General features: G+C 41.5%; 1 protein-coding gene across 1 annotated transcript in view; it reads right to left on the reverse strand.

Moving 5' to 3' along the window:
• fat4 (FAT atypical cadherin 4) overlaps positions 1 to 23,209 on the reverse strand; it is a 130,232-nt gene that overhangs the window by 34,663 nt on the left and 72,360 nt on the right. The window contains exons 5-8 of the mRNA XM_055016349.1: positions 19,846 to 20,768; positions 18,321 to 18,495; positions 4,039 to 4,219; positions 22 to 272 (exon numbers count right to left, since the gene is read on the reverse strand). Coding sequence (XP_054872324.1) covers positions 22 to 272; positions 4,039 to 4,219; positions 18,321 to 18,495; positions 19,846 to 20,768 — 1,530 coding nt within the window. The remainder of the gene's footprint in view (positions 1 to 21; positions 273 to 4,038; positions 4,220 to 18,320; positions 18,496 to 19,845; positions 20,769 to 23,209) is intronic.

A 23,209-nucleotide genomic window follows, 5' to 3' on the forward strand; every position in this document is an offset into this window, starting at 1 on the left:
TGTTTTAAGACATGTACTAACCTGCTGCAGTGTAGGCAGGGATGTGGGTGACGTAGGGGTGGTGGTGGAAGCGTGGAGGGTTATCATTTATGTCGGCGACCGTCACGGACACGGTGGCAGAGCTGGACAAACCCTCGGGCTGCCCTCCGTCTGTCGCCACAACCAGCAGCTGGTAATTGGCCCTGTCTTCTCGGTCCAGCAGGGAGCTGGTGATAATCTGTCCTGTAGCCGGGTTAATGGAGAACTGGCCGTGGCCTCCGCTCAGGCTGTAGCTGCAGGAGAGATAGAAAAAAAAGGACACATCTCAGTGACAGCTAGCAACTAATTACTAAATCAATTATTTCACTGGTGATCATTTTGTCGATTTATCAATTTGTTGTTTGGAAAGTAGTAAAAAAAAACAACAACATTGATCGAGGTTTCTCAAAGCCCAGGATGATGTCAGATGTCTTGTTTTTGTCAACAACACAAACATATTCAGCTTGATGCCACAGAGAAACAATGAAACCAAACAATATTAGTTTCAAAATGCTGGAACGGACTTTTTTCTTTAAAAAAAAAAAAAAAATACTCAGAGTGATTACTCAAAGTAGTTGGCGATTAATTTGAGATTTGATCACTAATTGAATCATCATCAGTCATTTGTGATATTTGAACAAACAAGTGCAGTAGAGTCAATTTTAAAAATGTATCCTGAACTTTCAAAACAAAATAATTAAATATGGCAATTTTCACTTTCCAAAAAGTTTAACTTCCAACTAGCATTAGTCTTGTCTGAAAAAAATCCCTACAGCAAATTTGCACCCATCTTTGTAAAATATATAGTTTGTATTAGGAAATATTTTCTATAACTTGCAATATTGACATGACTTTTCTGTTTAGAGTAAGGAAAAAGATGAGACACAGAATGTGAAATGAGACCTAATTTCTTAGATTACTTCCACTCAGTTGCTGTGGAGCTAAATCAGTTCCTGCATCATGAACAGCTCGTATTACAGTGTCATCACATCAGGTGAGTCATTCCCTTAAAACAGTCTCTGCAAACCTGCTCTACTGCCACAATGTGGTCTATAGAGGGCACTGTTTCAAGCCTTACAGAAGCCTATTTAGGAGACAAATGTGCTCACTAAGGGTCACAATGACATACTGGGGTGACATCAGATCAGTGAGTTTACTGATTGAGCTGTCCACCTTCATATTCTATCAAACACAGCCACAGTTTTCTGCTTCACTGCTCACAGAGTCTCTGTAACTAAGGCTGCTGCCTTCTCTGCTGAACTCTACAATCCTTCACTTGATTTATCTTACTCAATTTAATTATACTTACTGTGGAACATCGTAATTATAAGAGAAAAAAGTTAAAAATTCAATTCAGTTATATAAATATATCGCATGCAATACAAACAAAACGTAAATTAGGTACATACATAACATCATGTAACATAAAACTCATCAGCACTGAGAGGCTCCGCTCTTTCGCTTTCAACCCAATATCATGTTTCTCCATGTATCTCATGAGTCTCCAGCAGGATCCAGACATAAATGTAAACTGACACATACATGTACACACCAGTGCATATTTTGAAAAGGCTCCTTGAAAAATCATCCCCCTCCAGAGAAGGGACGACAAATTACAGAACAACGTGTGAACGCCGAGTGGACGCAGGGCAGCTTATTTAGACATCATCAGCAACATAAACGCTCCACAGATGCTTGTAGTCAGAACACAATCCAGAGGCAGGTCCAAGTTTGGGACTTTCATTTAATGGGCTGTGAGAATCTAAACTAATAACTGAAGGTAACCAGTTCTGGTCTCCATTAAGGGCCTCGAACCCCCTGGAACCCCCGATGGGCACATCTTGTACTGTCATAGACAATTAACATCCTCATTATCATGTTTTGGGAAACTGGAGCACGCTGCGGTACCCCCTAATGTGCACCCAGTGGGGTTGCCGAGGAAAGAGGAGGGGTTGGACTTGAGTCAGCGTCCGGCTTGAGAGAGACCGGCCAGAAGCTCTTACAAGCTTCCCCATGGAGGGGGCTGAGAGTGTGAAAAAGCTGTTGTCCAGCTTGAAGATCGCAGCCCGAAACAATGACTTCGGGTGTTGACTAAAACTCTACACTCTCCGACTGAACTCCTGTCATCAATTGCAACATCGGACTGGAATTTCACAAAGCTGGTGATGAAGTAAAGTGTTTCAGTGAGGGCGTGAGGCAAGCCAAATCCCAGTCTTGTATGGCCCTGAAAAGCTATTTTCACACCAAAGCAAACTTCAACTGACCCGATTACTCACTACATACTTGAACGGTACAGAGTGACATAGATCTCCATGAGATTGTACAAAAAAATCCACAGAAGATTTTATTTCTGAATAAATCTGTCAGTAGTAAAGTAAAATTGTAAATAAACTTTCAGTTCAAACAATCTATTGCTCCTTATTTTTTTACTGTATTTTATATTTCTGTCTTTCTCTGGTCATTTACATAAAAACAGTAATCAAATCTAAACAGAAGAAAGCAGTTTTGGTGAAACTCTGGGGTTTTCTTTGTCTACTGAGGAAATTATAAATGTAAACTTATTTTTAAGGGTACTTATTTCATTATGAGGCCCAGTTTAACGGAACTCACTTTCAAGTCGCTCTTTTCACCTAGAATGATTGAAGTAACTGAATCAGAGCCACCAAACCCATTTATCAGTTGGGTGAAAAGTGCTTTGCAGAGCAGCCAAGGTCTGCGAACATGTAAACAGGTCAGGACACACCAGGAGCCTGATGAGCCACAATGTTTGAGTTTGGCTGAGAACAGTGGCTAAAATGTGTCGACTATCTACTTAATAAAGGTAAAAAGCAACCTCCTCATGAAAAATATGTACATGTAATTAGGTCAGGAAAAGACACAACAAACCATATTATCATTCTGAATTCAGAAATCCCCAGTAAGTTTGGATGATGCATGCTATATGTATATTTTTTCATGGCACAAATGACACAATTTGTTTCAAAATTGTCTGGTTTTCAAGTTTCTAGTATTGTAAATATGCGTGACTCAGTTTTTGGCAACCAAATCTAGGGTAAACATTAGATATTTCATCAAAATCACTTTTTACAACATTTCTCATTTTAAAAATTGGCAAAAATCAAGTTTTTGCAGTAAACAGACCACAAAAAACAAATTCTGGGCTCCACGTGAAGCCATTACTGATTCAGTCATGTGACCAAAATTGTGCTAAACTGGGCTGAACTGCAGGCTGTGTTTACACCGAGGAGACAAATATGTAGTTAAATTAAAAATCTAAGCTGTGAAATATCTTTAGTATGAGCAGCCACCATTTTTTTCGGTAACACATGTGGGGCACTTGGGAAAAATGTTGTACATGCTGATTCCTGCTTGTTTTCTTCTCTGATAAACGAATAATCAAAGAAATTCAACTTTGTTATTTATATACATTACCAGTCAAAAGTTTGGGGTCACCCAGACAATTTCATGTTTTCCATGAAAACTCACACTTTTATCCATGTGCTAACATAACTGTACAAGGGTTTTCTAATCATCAATTAGCCTTTCAACACCATTAGCTAACACAATGTAGCATTAGAACACAGGAGTGATGGTTGCTGGAAAAGTTCCTCTGTACCTCTATGGAGATAAAAATGATCCATTTCCAGCTAGAATAATCATTTACCACATTAATAATGTCTAGATTGAATTTCTGATTAATTTAATGTTATCTTCATTGAAAAAAACTGCTATTCTTTCAAAAATAAGGACATTTCTAAGTGACCCAAAACTTCTGAATGGCAGTATATTATCTGTTATATATTATACAATACAGATTTCAGAGTTGCCTCTACTGCTACCAGTGCTTTTGCTGTGGCCATAGAGGTGCATGACTTTACAATGCAGTGAGTAAAAATATGGCAGGAACAAAAAACACCCAGAAACTGCTTGGAGTTCAGAGGGAAAAGATACAGTTGTTTCTTAATAAATAAATAATATTAATAACATAAATGATCAGAAAATAAGTCCAAATCAGAATACCTTATAACACCATTGAGTCCAACGTCTGCATCCGAGCTGTTGACCAACAAGACGTCTGTCCCCGTCGGGGCGTCCTCCATGATGGTGGTGTGGAAGGTGGCCGAGGTGAACACGGGAACGTTATCGTTGACATCGTCCACCAGAACCGTTACTGTTCCCGTTCCACTCAGTGATGGAGAACCTGGAGGTGAAGGGACAAGAGGAGAAGAAAAAATGATGAATGACAACAGCAGTTTACTTCTCCTTCATAGGGCACCCAAAGGAGAAGTGAAGGAGGAAAGACCTCAGTGGCGAGGACAGAAGCAACTCAAGTGACAGAATCTTAAACTCTTTTTCGTGCCACAGCAAGCCAGTAAAGAGGACACATATGAGCGCCATTAAAACTCCATTTAGACTTTAGACTCGTGGTGATTTATTGTACACGACTCGTCATTTGAAGCAAGATCCACACTGAATCAATTCACTCTCCAGCCACAATATTCCTGCTGCAATGAATTCAAGTAAACGTCTCCGGCCACCGCTTTCCATCGGTTGTAACGTCACATCAACACACATCAGCGGAGAACACATCAAAGGGGTTCAATGTCTCTGAAATCGAATCTTTCAGGCGTCCTTCCTGAGGTCTTGGACACTCACAGATTTAATCTCCACAGTGAGGCATCTATTTTAAGGTGCACGGCACTGAGCGAGTTAGGCTGTGGAATTTGAGCGAGGAGAAGTGCTATTTTCAGCAAAAATCTAGCCGTTTTTCTCCCAGAGCGGGTGACGAAATGGGGTTTGCGGGGCCCCGAGGGATGGATTTAAATCAATAGCAGATGAAAATGAGCTGCAATGCAGAAAACCTGAAAAAAAAAGAGATTCAGACATCTGCCTGGCTTGAGCTGCCCTTTATAATCCTCCTCTAAATGGCACGCCAAAATGCCTGATCTATATTCCAAACATAAACACGAGTTCAGCCTCGTTACTGGAAGTCACAATACGGGATTTAGGAACATCTTTGAAGCTTGAGTCCTTAATGATTTGCATTTTGTTTACAGTATAAATACTATAAGGACAGAGAGCACCTGAGGATTGACGACACCTGAGAGCTGAAACCCGTAAAAGGCAGCTCCACCTCATCTATCATGGAGTTGCTCCGTCCTGCAGCTCTGCGGCTATAATACACCCAAATAAAAACATACACAATCCCAAGCCTGTGTCTCCTGTCTCTGTGTACTCAGCTGTTGAAAACATCAGATGCTTGAACTTACATAGTGTGGGGGCCGGGATTAATAAGAGATAATAAGAAACATTTGGATGGTGGCCACAAAAATTCTCTCTTAATGCTGTGCAAAATCAAAACACAGAGAATCTGAGAAAAGAGGGTGCCGAGGGAAGGGGGGCCAGAGAGAAAGCTGGAGGGACTGTCAGCAGAGTGGATTATCTTATAAATATGAGAAAATCGGGGCAACATGCTTGTTATATTTTGCACTCGTTCTTCTCATTTGGAAGGCAGATGAATTATCTTTGCCTCAGTAATCTCCTGAGATGACGCACGCCGATAAAATCACGTATTTCTGTTATATGTCAGTACGGAGTGGTAAAAGGAAAATGGAGCATTATACTGAGATGTCTGTCTGAAACGTACTGTTTTGGTGCTAGGTTTAGGTATTTAAGATAGGGCTATGGCTTTGTAAGTCAGTCTGAAGTGGGAAGCCTCTGGGACTGATAAATGAAGCCAGAGGATAAATGTGACTTTTTAGCTACATCAATCAGCCATAACATTAAAAAAAACACAAACAGGTGAGATATGAAGATAGAACATCTTGTTCCAATGCAGTGTTCTGCTGGGAAAACTTGGGTTACTTTGACATGAATCACCTGATGCTGACCGAACACCCTCTCCATATCCCCAACCCATAATAACCTGTATGATATTAGGAAGGGGGGGGTTAATATTGTGATGTTTGTTGTAGCATCATCAATTCAAAACTTCTGGTTAATGAATGGTAACCAAGAGAACTAATGACATCCTTGTCACCTTGAGCTTGAGTGCTAATTCATAAATAGTGAAATGGTGCTAGTGTTGCACTAGCATTGCATTCTGAGCATGGCTGATGTTACCATTTAGCTCACTGTGCCTAAGAGTTTGTGCACGAATACTCACACAGAGTAAGTGTTTTCTTACAAAATCATTTCTTTTTCATGGAACAAAAGAAGCAAATGTTTTTTTGAAATACTGTCTAAACAGCATCTTAAAAATAGCCGAACATTTGCAAAAGTTTAACTTCAGCATAAATAGCCAAGACTGGACACATGTTGTTTGGTACCAAAAAATCACTAAGGATTAGAGATCTGTCCTTTATATACGTCACCAGTGTAGGACTGTCAAACACTGTTCAAACTACTAAAGTCTCCTTGAGAAGGAAACAAAAGAAATAAAATCCCCTACTAGCTCTACAGCTGCTGTTGAGTTGCTGACACTACACTGTGACCTCGCCGTGGGCAGCGAGGAAAAAGAGAATTTCCCCATGAACATCAACAAATTTGAGCATTATTGTGGGGTTTGGAGACCACCGCGGCTTCTTTCAGGAGGGCAGGGGATTCCTCACCAAATGAGATTTGAGATAGTTTACTGTAACATCACTTCACTGCCTGGCTTTATGATAATAAACAGGCATATGACCTTAAGCTTGTAATGTATCCAGGTTTTCTGGTCAGAACAGAAGTGGCTAACATGTGCATTCAGAATAAACAGAGCTGAATTCCAGAAGCAAAATAAATGACACAAACAGAGGTAACGGTAAACAATTTTTATCCCAAAAGAGACCCAGAAACCATACAACACTAATCTTTAGTGACTCATTACCAAAGTGAGTCATGCTCTCTGCTGTTCTAGCTCAGACTTCGCTGACTTAGTAAGACTTCTGTGTTTATAGCCAGATAGAGGCAATGTTGAATTTTGAGGTGATTATGTGTTTCCACCTTTACAAATATTTGTGATTATGAGATCCTCCTTGTAAACAAAATATTCTAAAATCACTGGTGATTTACACAGAGGCATCTGACTGTGAATTTGGTGTCAAATGCAAAGAATTAACAGCAGCGGGAACATAACTCGAGCATGAAATGTACGTCTGTCCAGTCTATACTGCACCATCACTCAGGTGTTATGTAACAAGCAACCAGAACATGAGGCTAAGAGCCCAAACAAACGGAGTCAGCAGGATTACTTAATCAACATCATACTTGATTGCAGCTCTCTAATCGGCCTACGCTCCAGCCTGCGGTGTCACCCGTGATTGAATTGATGTGAGTCATCACTCGGTGGGTTGTCATGACAACAGAGCGGCTCCTGCTCCTCCTCAGCTGATCCTCTTAATTGAGGAGCGATCCAAGTCAGCAAGGTGTCTGTATCGCTTTAAATTAACCTGCGTGGAGCCGCAGCTACCGCTGCTGCTGCCGCCGACGGGCAAAGTGGGTTTGACAGTCAGCAACTCGCTAAGACTGTTGTTGATCAAAGATGTTCTGTGCAGGCTGGAGCTGCTGGGCTGATAAGTGGCTCTGAGAGCTAAGTGGCTTTGTCTACAAAAGCCATTAGGTCCCACCGAGAGACTGGGCGAACGAGGAAAATATTTGTTTTCGAGTATCGAGCCAGCTGCTGCATTTTTCTGAAGTATAAAACTGCCTTCTGCTGCACAGTGAGCGCACTGGTTGCATTTCAATGGCATTGTTTCCCCACTAAGAGAGGAAGCAGGCCAAGCTGCAAGGACCGTGTGTGTGTGTGTGTGTGTGTGTGTGTGTGTGTGTGTGTGTGTGTGTGTGTGTGTGTGTGTGTGTGTGTGTGTGTGTGTATTTGTGGAGCACACCGGCCGCCTTCCAGGCATTTCACTCTTGTGCAGGATGTGAAGTCACAACCTGTTTACTGCCTCAGGAGAACGAACAGTGTTCTCCGTCAGAACCTTTGACCTCCAATGTCACCAAACACATGGAGGCACAGACCCTGTTACTAATCCTTAGTGGACGTGATGATTCTGCTCAGTCATCTCTGACCTGCTTGAAACCTTTGTATCATGAACTATGAAAGTTTAAAATGGTATGTAGGAAATTTTAGTGCATTCTGAGATAGTTTCTTTTAAAAAACTGACAGTTGACCCACTTTCAGCATGCTGTTTGAACACTCAAATCTCGTGTTTGGATGACAATATCTCATATATATACATATATATGTGTATATATATATATATACACACACACATATATATATATATATATATATATATATATATATATATATATATATATATATATATATACACATATATATGATGCTTCTCAGTCCAGACCTGAAGCTGTGCTGACCTCGCCGTCATCCACAGACTAAAACTGAGCATTTCTCGCATGTTTCTTGGCGTATCACTTCTCCTAGCATCATGTGCAGCCTCAGGACGTGCCTCCTCAGCCTCCTGGGGCTCACCGATATCACATAACCCCTGGCAGCTGTTCCTCCTTCCAAACCTCCTCTTCAACGGGTAAATAGTCCAGATCTATCCTGTTACATGGCGTGGGATGACAGATTTAGTCAAGCAACACTATATCTTTGTCGGTATGCAAATGTATGTAAATGACAGTTGTTTCAAATAGTTACGGCTGGGATGAGACATTCTCAAGATTCACGCGACGGCGGCTGCTAAATAACGGGTATGTCTGAATGCTGAGTATGTCGTCTGTTTCCGATTCTTAAATTTCCAGTACCTGTAACAGTAAGAAAAGCAATCCCAGAGCATTTTTTTTCAAATGTACAAAATAACCCCCATCTCCTTCTTCTTTTTATGGAGCGAGTGACTCAACGGCAGAGGAATGCTCTCCAAGAGTGCTCCAAAATGCCAGCATCTCCTCCAAACAGTCTTTGCTGGAATCTGGCAAAGCGCAGGGAAGAGTGTCAGGGTCAATGATTTAGATGAGCGCAGCTGAGGCGGGTGTCACCTCGTGCACGGTAGGAATATGGCAAGGAAATACGCCTAAATGTGGCAGCGCTCAATCTGGCCCACCGCTGTAAGACAAATGACATCATTTTACCATGGAAAGAGAGCTGGTGGAAATTTGCAGCGGGAAGTCAGCTGCCTACCGGGGGCTGCCATGCTCTGTGGTTAGACAACTATTTTTCCACTGGCAAATCCCATCCCCAGACCCTTTATTCTTTTGCTTTTTGCAGTAGTTCTTAGGATAAATTTTGCACTTTTTATAGGGCGGCATTAACCACAGCCTGTTTTTCTTTTTTTCTTTTTTTTTTGCCTGTTGCACTGGAAAACATTTAAAGCTGTGTCTATATTGTCATTAAGCAAATCCATCCAGTAAAATGTTCATCAGCGTATAAACAATGGTGACTTAACCCCATAAAGCCCAAACTGTTTCTGGACATATCAGGACTTTTTTTTTTTTTTAACTGCGATATAAAATTCTGCAAATCTATGAAAACAGCACAACCATGTTTAGCAGTAAAGAGAACTTTAATTTATGTGATTATTATGATTACTATTTATTTCACCAGACTGGTGACCTGTCCAGGATGTCATCTGCTTTCACCTTAAGTCAGCTGAGATAAACTCCAGCCCCCCATGACCCTAATGAGGGTTAAGCGGTGTATAGATAATGGATGGATGGATGGATGGATGGATGGGTGTACTTCACCAAATAAACATAAAAGAACTCAATATGTACATCATTTTTCCAAGTGCGCTCAGATTTCACCAATACTGTTAAACAGAGGTGATTTTACATCCTGTGTATATTTTCCTACTAGTTTTAATTTGTTTCATGCTTGACTTTATGTACTCTAACAAGTTGCAGTTTAGCCCTGTTCAGACAATGATTTTAGCTAGCAATTTTCTAATTTTTATCCCATGACTGCTGGTTGCAGCTGAGCCACGAATATCTTTCTAGTTGCACTGTAGAGTGCAGAATCTTTTGTTTTTTACAGAATCTAGTCATGGCAAACAATATATTTTTTGCAATTTTGTAAATGAGACATGTAGAGTCAAGTGATTTTGACTGAAGAACACAACTTTCAGCTGAGATTTGGTCAATTTTTCCAAAGGAACAGCAGGCTGGCTAGTTTTGCATTTCAAAAGGGTAACAAGTTTAAGCTTAGAACAGAAATTAGCAAATACGTTCTTTGTGGATTAATTTGTCGACTATATTCTTGAATAACTGATTAGCTGTTTAGTCTATAAAATTTCAGAAAATAGTGATAGATTTACACTATCGTTGAAAAGTTTGGGTCACCCAGACAATTTCATGTTTTCTATGAAAACTCACACTTTTATTCATGTGCTAACATAATTGCACAAAGGTTTTCTAATCATCAGTTAGCCTTTCAACACCATTAGCTAACACAATGTAGCATTAGAACACAGGAGTGATGGTTGCTGGAAATGTTCCTCTGTACCTCTATGGAGATATTCCATTAAAAATCAGCTGTTTCCAGCTAGAATACTCATTTACCACATTAACAATGTCTAGACTGGATTTATCATTCATTTAATGTTATCTCCATTGAAAAAAACTGCTTTTCTTTTAAAAATAAGGACATTTCTAAGTGACCCTAGACTTTTGAACTGTAGTGTGGGTAAGTGTGTCTCAAACTCCAAGACGACGTCTTCAAATTTCTTGTTTTGTCCACGACCCAAATAGCTTTAGTTTACTGTCATATAGGAAGAAAGAAACCAAAAATTATTCACAATAGGGAAGCTGACATTAGATCATTTGGACTTTTTCTAAACACTCAAACAGTTTAATTGATGATTAGTTGGACAACAAATCAATTAATCCTTGCTGTTTTATTCAAGTTACTGCTAACGTCCATCAGACGAGCGTGACAAACTAAAACGCCTAAACAGCTATAATTTGTTGATCAAAACAGATAATGCATTGACGGCTCCACCTTCTGTCTGGAGTTTGTGTCATGAGTATAATCTTATTTCAGAGGTTAATCTCAGGTCAGTTCGGAAAGCAAACCGCCGTGACCTGACACTGCTCTCCTGGTGATTACACACTCACATCTTTGGTATCTACCTCGTGCCAAGAACTCATCAACGCCACTGATCAAATCTCACAACTCTCAAATCTCTGCATTCTTTTAGATGAGTCACTTTTCTGTGTGCTAGAAATAAAGTTTTAGGAGAAACTGCCACTCATTGCCAGCCGAGTAAGGAACCAGGGTTTGGGTCCAGAGGAGCATGCTCCCTCAATCAGTGAAGAAAACAGTGGACTTTGTGGTACCATGTTTCCACGAGGCGGTTTTGCTGATGTTGGAATCACTAAGCTCCGAGGTGGTATCGAAGCTAAACCCTTGTGATAACCTCGTCTCCGAGAGCGAGGGGTTTTCTCCATGGGAAGACATCAGACTGATGGTATTCAGATAACTGTTTTCATCCTGCGAGCAGACACTCCGGGATAAAGGAGAAAGACACTGGCGTCAGTGCACCTCGCTTCACACAAAGCAACTCAATCCGTCGGGGAGCTCAAAGCACTCGAGCCACATGAGGATTCCTCCCCGCTTTAATTGAATCTAGAAACACCATTACCATTTAATTAAATGCAGCACATTCCCCTCAGATCTGGGAATGACACAGTTGGGGCAGTGACAACCAAAACAGAGCTCTCTGTTTGAGATTTCACAATAATCCCAGAGAACTTAAAGTGGTTGTTAAACTGGCAGTAGGAATGACATTCAATTCTGCCGCCTAATATTTCACTGCTGCATCTGAGATCACATCTAAGGGCTTTGTTTCACCGTGGATCACGTTCGGAGAGAATGGGAGACCCCAGAATAACCCCACAGAAACGGCGTCCAAAATAACAAGCTTCCAGAACCCTGAGACTAAAGTAGACCAGCTGACCATCTGCTGCCCCCTTTTCCATCGAAAAGATCCACAGACAGTTTTCTCTGTAAGCCTCTCAACCCAGAAAGCATTGTCTAGCATAAACATATGGCAGGGTCTAAGCACCTTACCAGTGTACATTACCACAGGACAAATCACATTAACCTCCAAGAAGGTGCCGTGGCCATACTCTCCGAGCCGGAGGGGGGTACAAATACATGTGTTAATAATGATTAAGCTATCTGTTTTCTGACCGCTGCAGCTGCTGCGAGGGTGCGCGCCGCTGTGAGAGCCTGATGGGGGGTTGATTCGAGGGAAACAGCAGCACCCACCTCCTGGGAAAAGGCTGCGAGTCGCCTTGAGTCGCTCAGTTTAAGCCGCGCTAAGAAGCAGGTTTGAGTGTCTCTGCTGGCACAAGAGATAATCTCCTCCTTCAATATATGACTGACTGATGTTTTATCGAAAATAGAACCGAGTTAAGCTTCGCACAGGAAGGATAAAGCCGGGGTGTCCAAACAACCGGGTTCATTAAACCAGGAAGTCCAGGACAGGTTGACTTAGGGAAGACGGATGAATGTGTAAATTTATGAGACGGCCCATCTGTAGCCTGAAGCTTAAGGCTAAATGGTTAATTACGGTTTATGGACTGCGGCTAGATTGTGCTCTTAAGGGACAGCGTAAATAAAACACATCATTACTCAGGGGGGAGAGAACTGGCCGCCAACGAGGCAAAATTGACATTTTTCTGCCTCTGAGAACCTGTTGCTTTGCGACAAAGCTTCTTTTAATGCATCCCCGTCCAACACCCATGAAAGGCCTCGTGGAGCTGAGTGCAGGGTGCGAGCTGTCCCACCGCACAGTTTGCCAAACATAACAGAGTAAACAGAGGTTTTCTCACAGTTAACAAGCAACAGAGTGAAAGGGATATCTCGGCAGAGTGCTCAAAGCTGCTACCCAGCATAAAAGAGGGATAGAATATTCCTAATAATATGGCAATCTTGGAGGCATTCATCAAATTAAACCTAAAATGTTCTACAGCTCAGCAGTTATTTATGGAGTGCTGCGTCTGAATGCTTTTGCATAATTTCTTCCCCATATGTTACAGATAGGGTTTGGCGGTTTGCAGGGTTTGCAGGCAGGCAAAGAAAGCATATCGACGGACACAAAGTGCAGCTTTTTTCTCATATTTTAGGGCCTCGTGGTGAAATTTAATGAAGTGATTTGCCTTTTGTGTTTTTACTACAGTGGTGCGTTTTATTTGCTGTGTTGTCGAATATTTGGAAATCTCAATCTAGCTCTGGGTCTGCAGACCATACAGTGACTGGTTTTCATTTTATGGTGACACAGCAGTACCAGCAGATCATAACCAGTGTGAGAGGTGGAAAACTTACACTGGCTGTATGACTTGCTCATAATACAACTCTATAATGTTCATACACGGGCCATATAAAGTTGAAATATGAGTTTGGAAAAGTGTTTAAGAGCGAAAGTGTGCAAAGTTATTCAACACGCATGTTACATGCTGCGAGTTATTTAGAGGGACATGCTGCAGAAACAGCTACAGCTAGTTATGATACAATTAGTTTTGTGAGAACGCAATGTGCTAACCAGTGTGCTAAGAGAAACAAAGTGAATAAACAACATTAAAAAGTGGATCCTTTTTGCCAGGCTATAACACTAATCATGCAGCACACACCACCGTTTTAATAACCCCCGTCACTTACCAGAGCTATTTGCAAAAACATTCAGATCCAGCAATTGTTACAGGGTGTACCAGGGAGTGGAAAAGAGAAAACAGGCGATCGGAAAAAGCTCTACGAGACCACATTGTTACTGCGCTGAAGTTTTTTAAGAGCTGATCCAGAATGTTACTGCTCTGTTAAAGTTCATTTGAGGAACCTGATATTTTATTTGGCGAAGTCTTGTGTTGCCACTAGACTGCAGACTGGTTGAAACCTTCAGAAACGGACTCCATTAAAGATTTATAGTGGCAGGCTCTGGACAGTGATCTAGCAATGCCTCTGCCACGTTTTTAGCGCCGCGTTATCAGCGGTCGCACAGGACTTCATTTCCTCTGTTTGCCCAATATGACAGAGAAAGATATATATGCTCGGATTAAAATTTCTTTCTTGTTCTTTTCCAAAGCCCGTCGACAGCCTGGAGATTGACGGATGGTTCTTCAACTAATCAAGTCAGGGGAAAACAACTCAAGAAGACTGGAGGGTTTACACACCAGATTCATGGGAGCCATTTAAGAGCATAAAGGATCCTGTTTTTAAATAGGGACGGTCATTAAAATTCTTTATCTGCTAAGCGGTCGTTTAGACCCCCAAAACTTCCCCCCACCCACCAGCCAAAAGGCCATATACAAACAGTGCAGCACTATGGAGCGATGTGCTGGAGGGATGTGAAAGACACGGGATTTCTATGCGACCGTATCTGCCATAATAGGCATGGGCCGAGGGATTTACTGTGCCTTCTCTTTAATAAATGTGGTCAACGCTGTGCATGTCAATGCGCCCCGAGGATGCTCTCACCACCACACGCAGACTTGTACAAACTCAGAGGCGAACCACATGCTACACAAATACACATGCACTAACACACGCAAATGCAAATATAGAAATCTGGATAAACATAACCAAAAAACAGTGCAGACACAAGCATTATATACACATAGATCCTTCAATATAACTAATTCAGTCACTTTTATCCTGATTTGTTTCACTAAAAGATTAAAAAACATGTTGAAACTGAGGCAAGTATAATGGGAGCTTTTACTTCCAGCATGATCCAAGCTGTCAAAAACCAAGACATGCTCTTGCAATATGATATTAAGGAATAAAAAACCAAATTACATCAGAAAAGACTTACTCCTACTGAGAACAGATAATTATATGATACTGAAAGTTCCTCTCCGGTCATTGATTAAACCCATGAAAAAGCTTCTCTGTGTTTAAAACTTACATATTTATAGGTTTTTTTTTCCATAAACATAATCCCTTCCTTCCTTAAAACAGCTTACATGGAACTCTACACTGTTGCTACTGTAAAGCTACTCTACGCCACACGATGACAAGCAGTAATATTGGAGTGTACATTTGTGGATCAGAAAAAGATTATAAAGAACAATAATGACACAGAAACTCCAACCACGGTGGTAACGGCTTATTTCTCTCACGATGTCATGATACACGATAAGTTAATAAGGTTAAAAAAAACAGGATTGCACAAGAAGGTCTTTTAGGATTTACAAAATGAGCTAAAACTGATAGAGGTTAAAGTGAGAGGTCTTTCTTCCAACATCACCCGAGAGTTCAAGAACCAAGACAGACACTTGCAACATGAAATTCAACAAGTTCTATCAGTAGAGATTAACGACTACAGAGAAGGCAGAGTTATATGTTACTGCAAAAATACTGCAAAAACAAACAGGGGCGACTCGAGGAATCTTTCATCAAAATGACCCCTAAAAGTCACTGATTTTGACAGATATTTGCTAGAAAGCCTCTGTCTGCATTATTTAATCTATAAAAAGCATTTTAGTGTTCATTTAAGATTAATCAGATTCAAAGACCAACACTCAATGAGCTACTCTGTGCATAAAAACATGTTTTCTTTCACCGCAGATGACTACTTTACGACCCCCTCTGGTAAAATATACATTATTTACCCTGCTTTTTATACATGTTGATATGTTTTATGTTTGTTTTAAATACTAGAAGACATATCATGAGCATTTCCACCTTGAAACTGCAGCGTACTGATCTGACAATCTCAAAAAACACAGACTTCCAGGATTTAATATGAATGAAGGAACCAATCCTGTCAACTTGCAGCATGGGACTTTCTGTAACATTTTTTTCTCTTTAAAATCTGTTTAAGACTGAATTACTCCAATATTACAACCTGACATCGTGTGGTGTTGAGTACTTTTACAGTGTTTGAGCAGAGCTGTAGGTAAGCTGGTGGAAAAAACGTCTGAACCTGCAACTTTGCTACACAGAGATGAGTTTTTAGAGGTTAAACTGAAGACCAGAGAGGGACTATACAGCCCTCACATCAAAGACTGCCTGACAACAGCATTTTCTCTGTGTTACTCTGTTGGAGATTTCATTGTTTTACATTCTTTCAAGCAGGCAAATCTTGTACATTGCTAAGCAGAGGCTTAAAAATCTGATTTGCCTGCAGCTGATCCCAGATGTTGGCTGAGCAGCAGGGACCATGCACCCCGGCCCCCGCTGACATCTCTGTCTTCTGTCTTCACAACTAGTTAACTCAAAAATGCAACCAACAGTTTTCCGTAAACAAAGAAAGCAAAGTAAAAAAAGAGCAACAAAAAACAGATATTCCATGTCAGATATTTCCTCTCAACAAGACGCCTTGTAAAACACCTCAGTGCAGCTTGTGTGGATGCCACATTTGAGAGGGGGCTGAGTTTAAATCTTCAAATAACTGCAGAAGATTACAAGTCGTGGTCATTATGAGAACCAGCACCTGGTGAGCTCCCTCGTTTCCGTGCACTTCATGACAGATTTAGCGGTTAGCACATCAGAGACAGTCCTGGAAATCTGCTCAGTTAATGAATTCACTGAAAACATCCCCAGAGAGAGGACCAGTAAAGCACAACAACACATAGACACGGCCCGGCCCAGTCTATGATTCATTCACAGGACGAGTGAAAAAAAAAGAAGCTGAGCAGAGCACATCTGTGTGAAACTCATGTAGCACTTGTGTTACAGCACACAATTATCCCTTTTCATCGTGATGAAGTGTTTGTAGGTCACAGCGGCTACAGCAGGACTCCGCCTCAGCTTTTACATAACACCAAATATGACAGTACAGCATATTTCTGACAAACAGCTTAAGTCCTGATAGAATCATTCTTCTTCGGCCCGAAGCCTCCGGATGATAAATCCTTCCTTTTTCTTTCAAGCTACACGGAGTTTTGCAACACAACTAGTCAAATGCGGCACCACGGGAAGACAAAGGCAGACTTCTGCATGTTAAGATGAATGTCTGTGGTTGAAAATGGCTCATGGTAGACAGCAGAGTTGGAGACATGTCTGCCCCATCCACCTTCAAAAATTTCCTGCCAGATAGCGCCTGGGAGAACCATTTCCCCCCACTGTCTCAGCCAGCCAAGGCCTCAAAAATGTGAGAAAATGCTGCTGGGTAATTTGGCCTGTACTATGATTATGGGGTTTTTGATATTTTGATATTCTACCCCAAATCCCTCTTTCTGCCTCAACATTGTACCGAAACGTCCTGTCAAAATATTTTGGAATTGTTGTCAGGGCTCTAAATATGGACTCCTCGTGAAGCGTACAAAAAGAGATCGAATCCTAATTAGTATGTTCCCTTGTTGGGCAATTTTGTCCATGTGGCACAGACCTCTAAACAGCACATAATGCAAGAAAACTCTCACAAAAAATCTTCAGTGGTCTTAGTGCTGAGTTAATTATCAGAAAATGTTTTGTTCTTGCACAGTTTTTGATGAATGGACTCTTTTATAATGACAAAATTACACCAAATGTATCTCCATCTCTTTCTAAATATTCAGATTATCAAATGACTCTGTAAATAATACATCACTGAGGTGTTTATTCATGAGTGGAAGTCTTTAACACTTTTCAAAACAAGACACTGTGTAACGCTGTCCCAATTCTCACCAAAGTCTGTGCACAGTCAAAAATATACAACGTTATGAACGGTCACATGGTCAGTCCAGGAATGAGACAGAACCACCCTCAGACCATGACGCCGTGCCAGAGCAGCTCGGGGAAACATATACTTAACCGGGATACCATGTGATTTGGCTGCAGCGGGGATACGCATGTACTCCTTTAACTGCACATTAACTGGCCTCTATGCAATAACAAGTTAACCTTTTATCTGGCTATAACAAGCTCTACCGCCGTATCCAAATAAACAGAGGATGCTATTCAATCGAACCCGCTGAAAGGACTTCTGTGGAATAGGTCGAAAGAAAAAAAAAAAAACACCCACTATTTTGCAAGCTAAAAACTCCAGAATGTTTCGGTTATTGTGCCACACAAAAAGAGCTCTGTGAACACTGCGAAATCAAAATGCTGTTTGTTGACATTGCTGCTAGTTCATGAAAAGCTCAGGTTTGTAGCCTGATTACGAAATATGTTTCTAGCTTTGCTGAAATTCAACAATGTCCATGTAAGGAGATATTACACAGCGCTCAGTCTGCACCAGATACACCAGATCACGGATGATAAGTTGAACACGTTGGATGTGGAATGAGTTTAGACATAAACAACTGATTCTCACAATGAGCTGAAACAGAATACGGCTGAGCGAACTCAAAAACATCTCGAACTTAAAGGCCGTCAAACATTTCAAGATGCTATCAGCGGCCGTCTCAGCTCAGAGCTTCCACTGCGGTCGTACCTGAGTCTGTGGCCGTGATCAGCAGGACATATTTCCCCTGAACCTCCCGGTCCAGCATCTGAGTCAGGCTCAGCTGGCCGTTAGATGACAGGGTGAAGGCGCCCTCGTCGTTCCCACCACTGAGCATGTAGCTCAGCTGACCGTTGGCGCCTTGGTCGTCGTCCCTGGCAACAACCTGAAAATACAAACAGAAATAAGCTTGAAATTCTGCAGGTATACATTACCAAGATGACTGTGAGACTTGCCTATAAGGACTTTTTTTCTTTCTCTGACAGTTTTTAGGTTTTTCTTCCATATTGCTCAATTCACACAACTACAAAAATTGAAACGTGACTGGGAGCAATGGTACATGTCCACAGGATCCCGCATCTTTTGCCGCATCTGAAAACTGCCTGCTTGGTGGGTGGGTCACTTGCATGACAGTCCTTGAGCTTCAGTCCGGTAGATGCATCAGAACAGCGTGGCGGCTCGGTCGCAAACTTTCTCTTTTATCAGAACAGTTCAGCGAAACGTATTTCTGATAGCATTTGAGGTGAGAAATGATCTGTGCAGTTGTTGAATCTGTCCTCATTTTAGTTCAACGACTGTTAGTTTAGCCATTTGATACCTGCATACCTTAACTCCACCACTATCCTCATTGAGTCTTTCCTATGAAGCAGCTGGGAGTTTATTAGCAGCACGGTGCTCAGCAGCACCATGATGATAATTGTTAAGGGAAGGAAGATCATTACTTATTCACTTTGTCTAATCAGACTTTCCTAGAGAATCCATTAAAGTGAAAACCAGAAAGTCACTAATGTGTTCTAGACTGCTGTGAGGATTAATGGTGGACATTTATTCAATGACTTCTAAGTATGGAACAATTTAGCAGTCTGATTTTACACCAGCTACTCACTGACGTGCCCAAATGCATTGTGGGCTTCCCTGTCCTTCCTGCAGCTATACATAGCCAGGTTAGCATGGAGATGTGAGCTCTTGTGTGGCAGAACCCCACCATGTCTGGACCTTTTCCCACCACATAACTGTACCCTCATTTCCTCTCTAGAGCCACGAGTGAGAGAAAACGGAATTGCTCCATCACTGGAAATCAGTCTTTGCCCTCCATTTTTTATATATGGCTCATTTAGTCATCAGGGTGGGTAGAATGTTAATTGCCTCGTCATGCAATTTAGCCGAGTTTCAAATTTCGGTGAAATCCTATAAAGCCTTAATTGAGCAGAGCAAATTGCAGTCATATATCATTTCTTTATCATTTCAGTCAGGTACGTGTCATGGCATTTAGCAAAATAAGACCACCGTGCTCTGTGGTTTAGTGCTCTGATACCACTCACATACCTGCTGTTATTAAGTTAGTATCACTACAAATCTGGTTAAGGCATTAGCTTGTTTAAGGTCTAAGGACTGTCATTCAAAACACTGCCTTCTGTTCACTCTGTTTTGGTCTGTGAATGTTAATGGTGTCCTTACCGGTTAAAATTCAACAAATGTCTTGAGAAAAGACCTAAAAAAACAAACAGACACAGACCTGCAGAATGTTTTTCGGTAGGTTCTCGAGGTTCTCCTGAACGTTGACGGTGTAAGGAGAGAGCTCAAACACCGGTGAGCAGTCGTTAACATCCAGTAACACAATGTTGACTGTTGCTCGGTCCACCCGGGGGCTGCTGCCGCGGTCTGCAGCTTGAACCACCAGGGAATAAGACGAGCGAGCCTCACGGTCCAGCTGTTTGGCCACTGAGATCACCCCTGTGACTGAGTCGATCCTGAAATCAGAGTTGGCGTTTCCTCCAGAGATGGAGAAACGTATCTGTCCATTGGTGCCGTCATCGGCATCACTAGCAAACACCTGGATGACATCGGTCCCAGTCAAGGTGTTCTCCTCAATCTCTATGTCGTAGATGTTCTGCGAGAAGCTCGGTGTGTTGTCATTGACATCCAAAACCATCATCGTTACATCCATGGTTGAAGAAAGAGGAGGTTCCCCTTTATCTGTAGCTACAACTGTGAGAGTGTAGTTGGAAAGTTCCTCTCTGTCAAGCTCCCCGACCAACCTGACGTCTCCGTCTATGGTCCCGATGCTGAACTTGTTACCAAAAGGTCCTCTGATGGAGTACTCCACGTAGCTGTTGGGCCCGCTGTCAGCATCCGTGGCATGTGCAGTGAACACGACCGTGTCCACCGGCGTGTTCTCCTGGATGTAGGTCATCTTCTGGGAGGTGAAGGTCGGAGGGCAGTCGTTGACATCCAGGAGAATGATCGACACCTGGGCAGTGCTGGTGAAACGGGCCATGGGAGGCGGGGCCAGGTCATTGACGGTGACCACCAGGTTATAGAAAGACTGGGCTTCCCGGTCCAAGGCCCTCTTAGTTTGGAGGACTCCTTCTTTGGTGATGACAAAGTGGCCCTGAGGGTCACCAGATGCAATTTTGTAGAGGAGCTGAGCATTTGGACCTGAAAGACATGCCAAGAGGGTGGTTATTAGAAGAGAAAAATGTGCGATAACTATTTTAGTTTAGGATTCTAAATCAAATAAACTGTTTAACCCTTTCAACCTCAAGTATTATCTGGACAGTTTCTTTAGCTCCTGTCACATTTTACTCACAATAGGTTTATTTTTCACTGTAATATACAGTCCTGACATCTCAACACTAACATGGCTCAACAAACTACAGATAAGTTACTATTTACATTTTATAACCTCTGCAAAAAAAGCCTTTTTCACACAGTTCTGCAGATCAACCCTAGAAAGATGTTTCACCATGCTGAATGTATCGCCCAACGACATGCTGACAACTTGCTCCTCTGTATGCTGTTTTTGAGCAATGCTGCATTTATTTTATTGATGCAACATGTTTTATTTTGTTCTTTATAACTCTAATTTGTTTCCCTCTCTGCTCTTCAGTGACACAACCTGCAGTTCAGCTGAATAGTGATTGGATTTTTGTTATATTTTTTGGTGGATCTTTAAATAATGTAGAAAAATTCTATTATTTGTAATTAATTTTCTCAACAGAGCTGCATGTAACATGATTAATTCAGGGGCTGCTAGCTCTGATAAACTGTGTATTTTTGGCCATTTTCTAAAGATAACATTCTTTTCAAACATGTTTGCCGTTTTGTGGTTCAGAGGGTTAACATAACCTTCAGTAAAAATAAAACAAACAAACAAAAAAACAGATAAACAGAAAGCACAGTAAAGCGGAGGTCAAATCCTGATATTTCTGACTGGCATCATTGTTCTGGTTGTGATTGTTTAATATTCTATATGTGTGAATTAGGCTCTTATATGAATTATCAACATCCATTTCCACAAATTGTACATGTGCAAGACCCGGCTGCAACTCTTGTCCTCCAAGTGGACAATCCATTCATGTAGCATGACAGATTGCTATCAAAAGAGAAACACCACCGCAAAACACTTCCTAAACTGATAGTATGGCTGTGCAGTGTTTGGAAAGTCCCTGACAATCGCAATATTTGTTTAAATGACATGAAGTACACTGTGACTGAGTGGATGGATGCAGTAAACTATCTAACACTGAAATCTGGCCTAATCCGCAGAGCCCCCCTGCAACTGAGGGTTAAAATGAGCTTAAATTGAGCGTCTGTAATTCAACTCAACGGGGTATTCATGTGGAAAGCGCCTGCACCTTCCCACACTCCAATGTGTATTTACAGTATACAAGTAATCCCTTATCAAAAGCTTGAGTGCTACTTCCATCCGAGTTTAGGCTACAGCATCGACAGACAAAGTCTGGGGGTTGGGGGTCACGGCTTAGGAAGTGCTAACAATGGCGGTGTTTTATTTTGACAGTGGAAAACGGCAACTACATATCTGAGAGGACGACGCGGTCAGATTATGTGGACGGTGGAGAAGGAAGCCAGACTTTGGTTGGGAACGAGGCAGCGTATTTCCCAGGAATGTAGGTCACAATAACCACATTAGGCCTGGGTGAAGCGGTAATTACAGCAGTGGAGAGCAGCGGTGACTGTTCAAATACCACACGGCACTTCACAAACACGAAACCCGCCACCTGAAACGCAGAAATAACTCAAGCCACTTAATCACACGGTGAAGATGTTGTGTTTCATCAAATCAATTGCGCGTGACTCAAAATAAAAATGAAAAATAAAATGTAGGTTTGAAAGCTTCTCAATAACCAACTGTCATAACAAAGTGACAGGCCACCATTAAATTAATCTTCCACGGCTCGCTCACGCTTGATTTATACACTATGAAAGCACATCAGTGCTCTAAGTGTGCACACTGAGTGGTTTTCTTTAAATATATTGACATATCTGGGATGCTTCCAGGATTTAACTTGATTTACCAGAGGTTTCTCACACAGCTGCCAAATGTTTCTAAATATAGTGGTGTTAAAACATTTCTTATTAGCTGTAAAATCCCCAGGGAAAGTCGCTGAAATGCTGTATGAAGTAAAATCAGTGCTCCAATTGCTTTACTTTGTTTCAGATTTTTTTTTTTTAGATTTCTGATCAGTTTCTACATTAACCTTACAATTATAAAACAAGATAATGATTAATAATGTAAACCTAAAGAGCAAAATTGCAAATAGTTTATTTTAGTAGGTCATATCGTGATAAAACTGCATTATGGTACTAAGGTGATTGAAGGGCTGCCATCAGTACCTCCTATATTTACTAGTGTCTGACTGGCCATTGCATGAGGGGAGATCAGAAAGTTCCAGGACTGTTGCTGGTGTGCATGCACATCCATGGTAAATGCGTGCAACATTTGCGATTTTCACTGTCATAAGTCGGGAGACTGGCTGATGCATCGGTGAGAACATCCAGACATGTTTTACTCATATATTTAAGACCACTGGCAGGTGTTCATGTGTGATTTCTCCACGGATCTTTAAATAGAGCAG

Source organism: Amphiprion ocellaris, chromosome 13 (genome assembly GCF_022539595.1).
Source record: "Amphiprion ocellaris isolate individual 3 ecotype Okinawa chromosome 13, ASM2253959v1, whole genome shotgun sequence".
NCBI classification, from domain to species: domain Eukaryota; kingdom Metazoa; phylum Chordata; class Actinopteri; family Pomacentridae; genus Amphiprion; species Amphiprion ocellaris.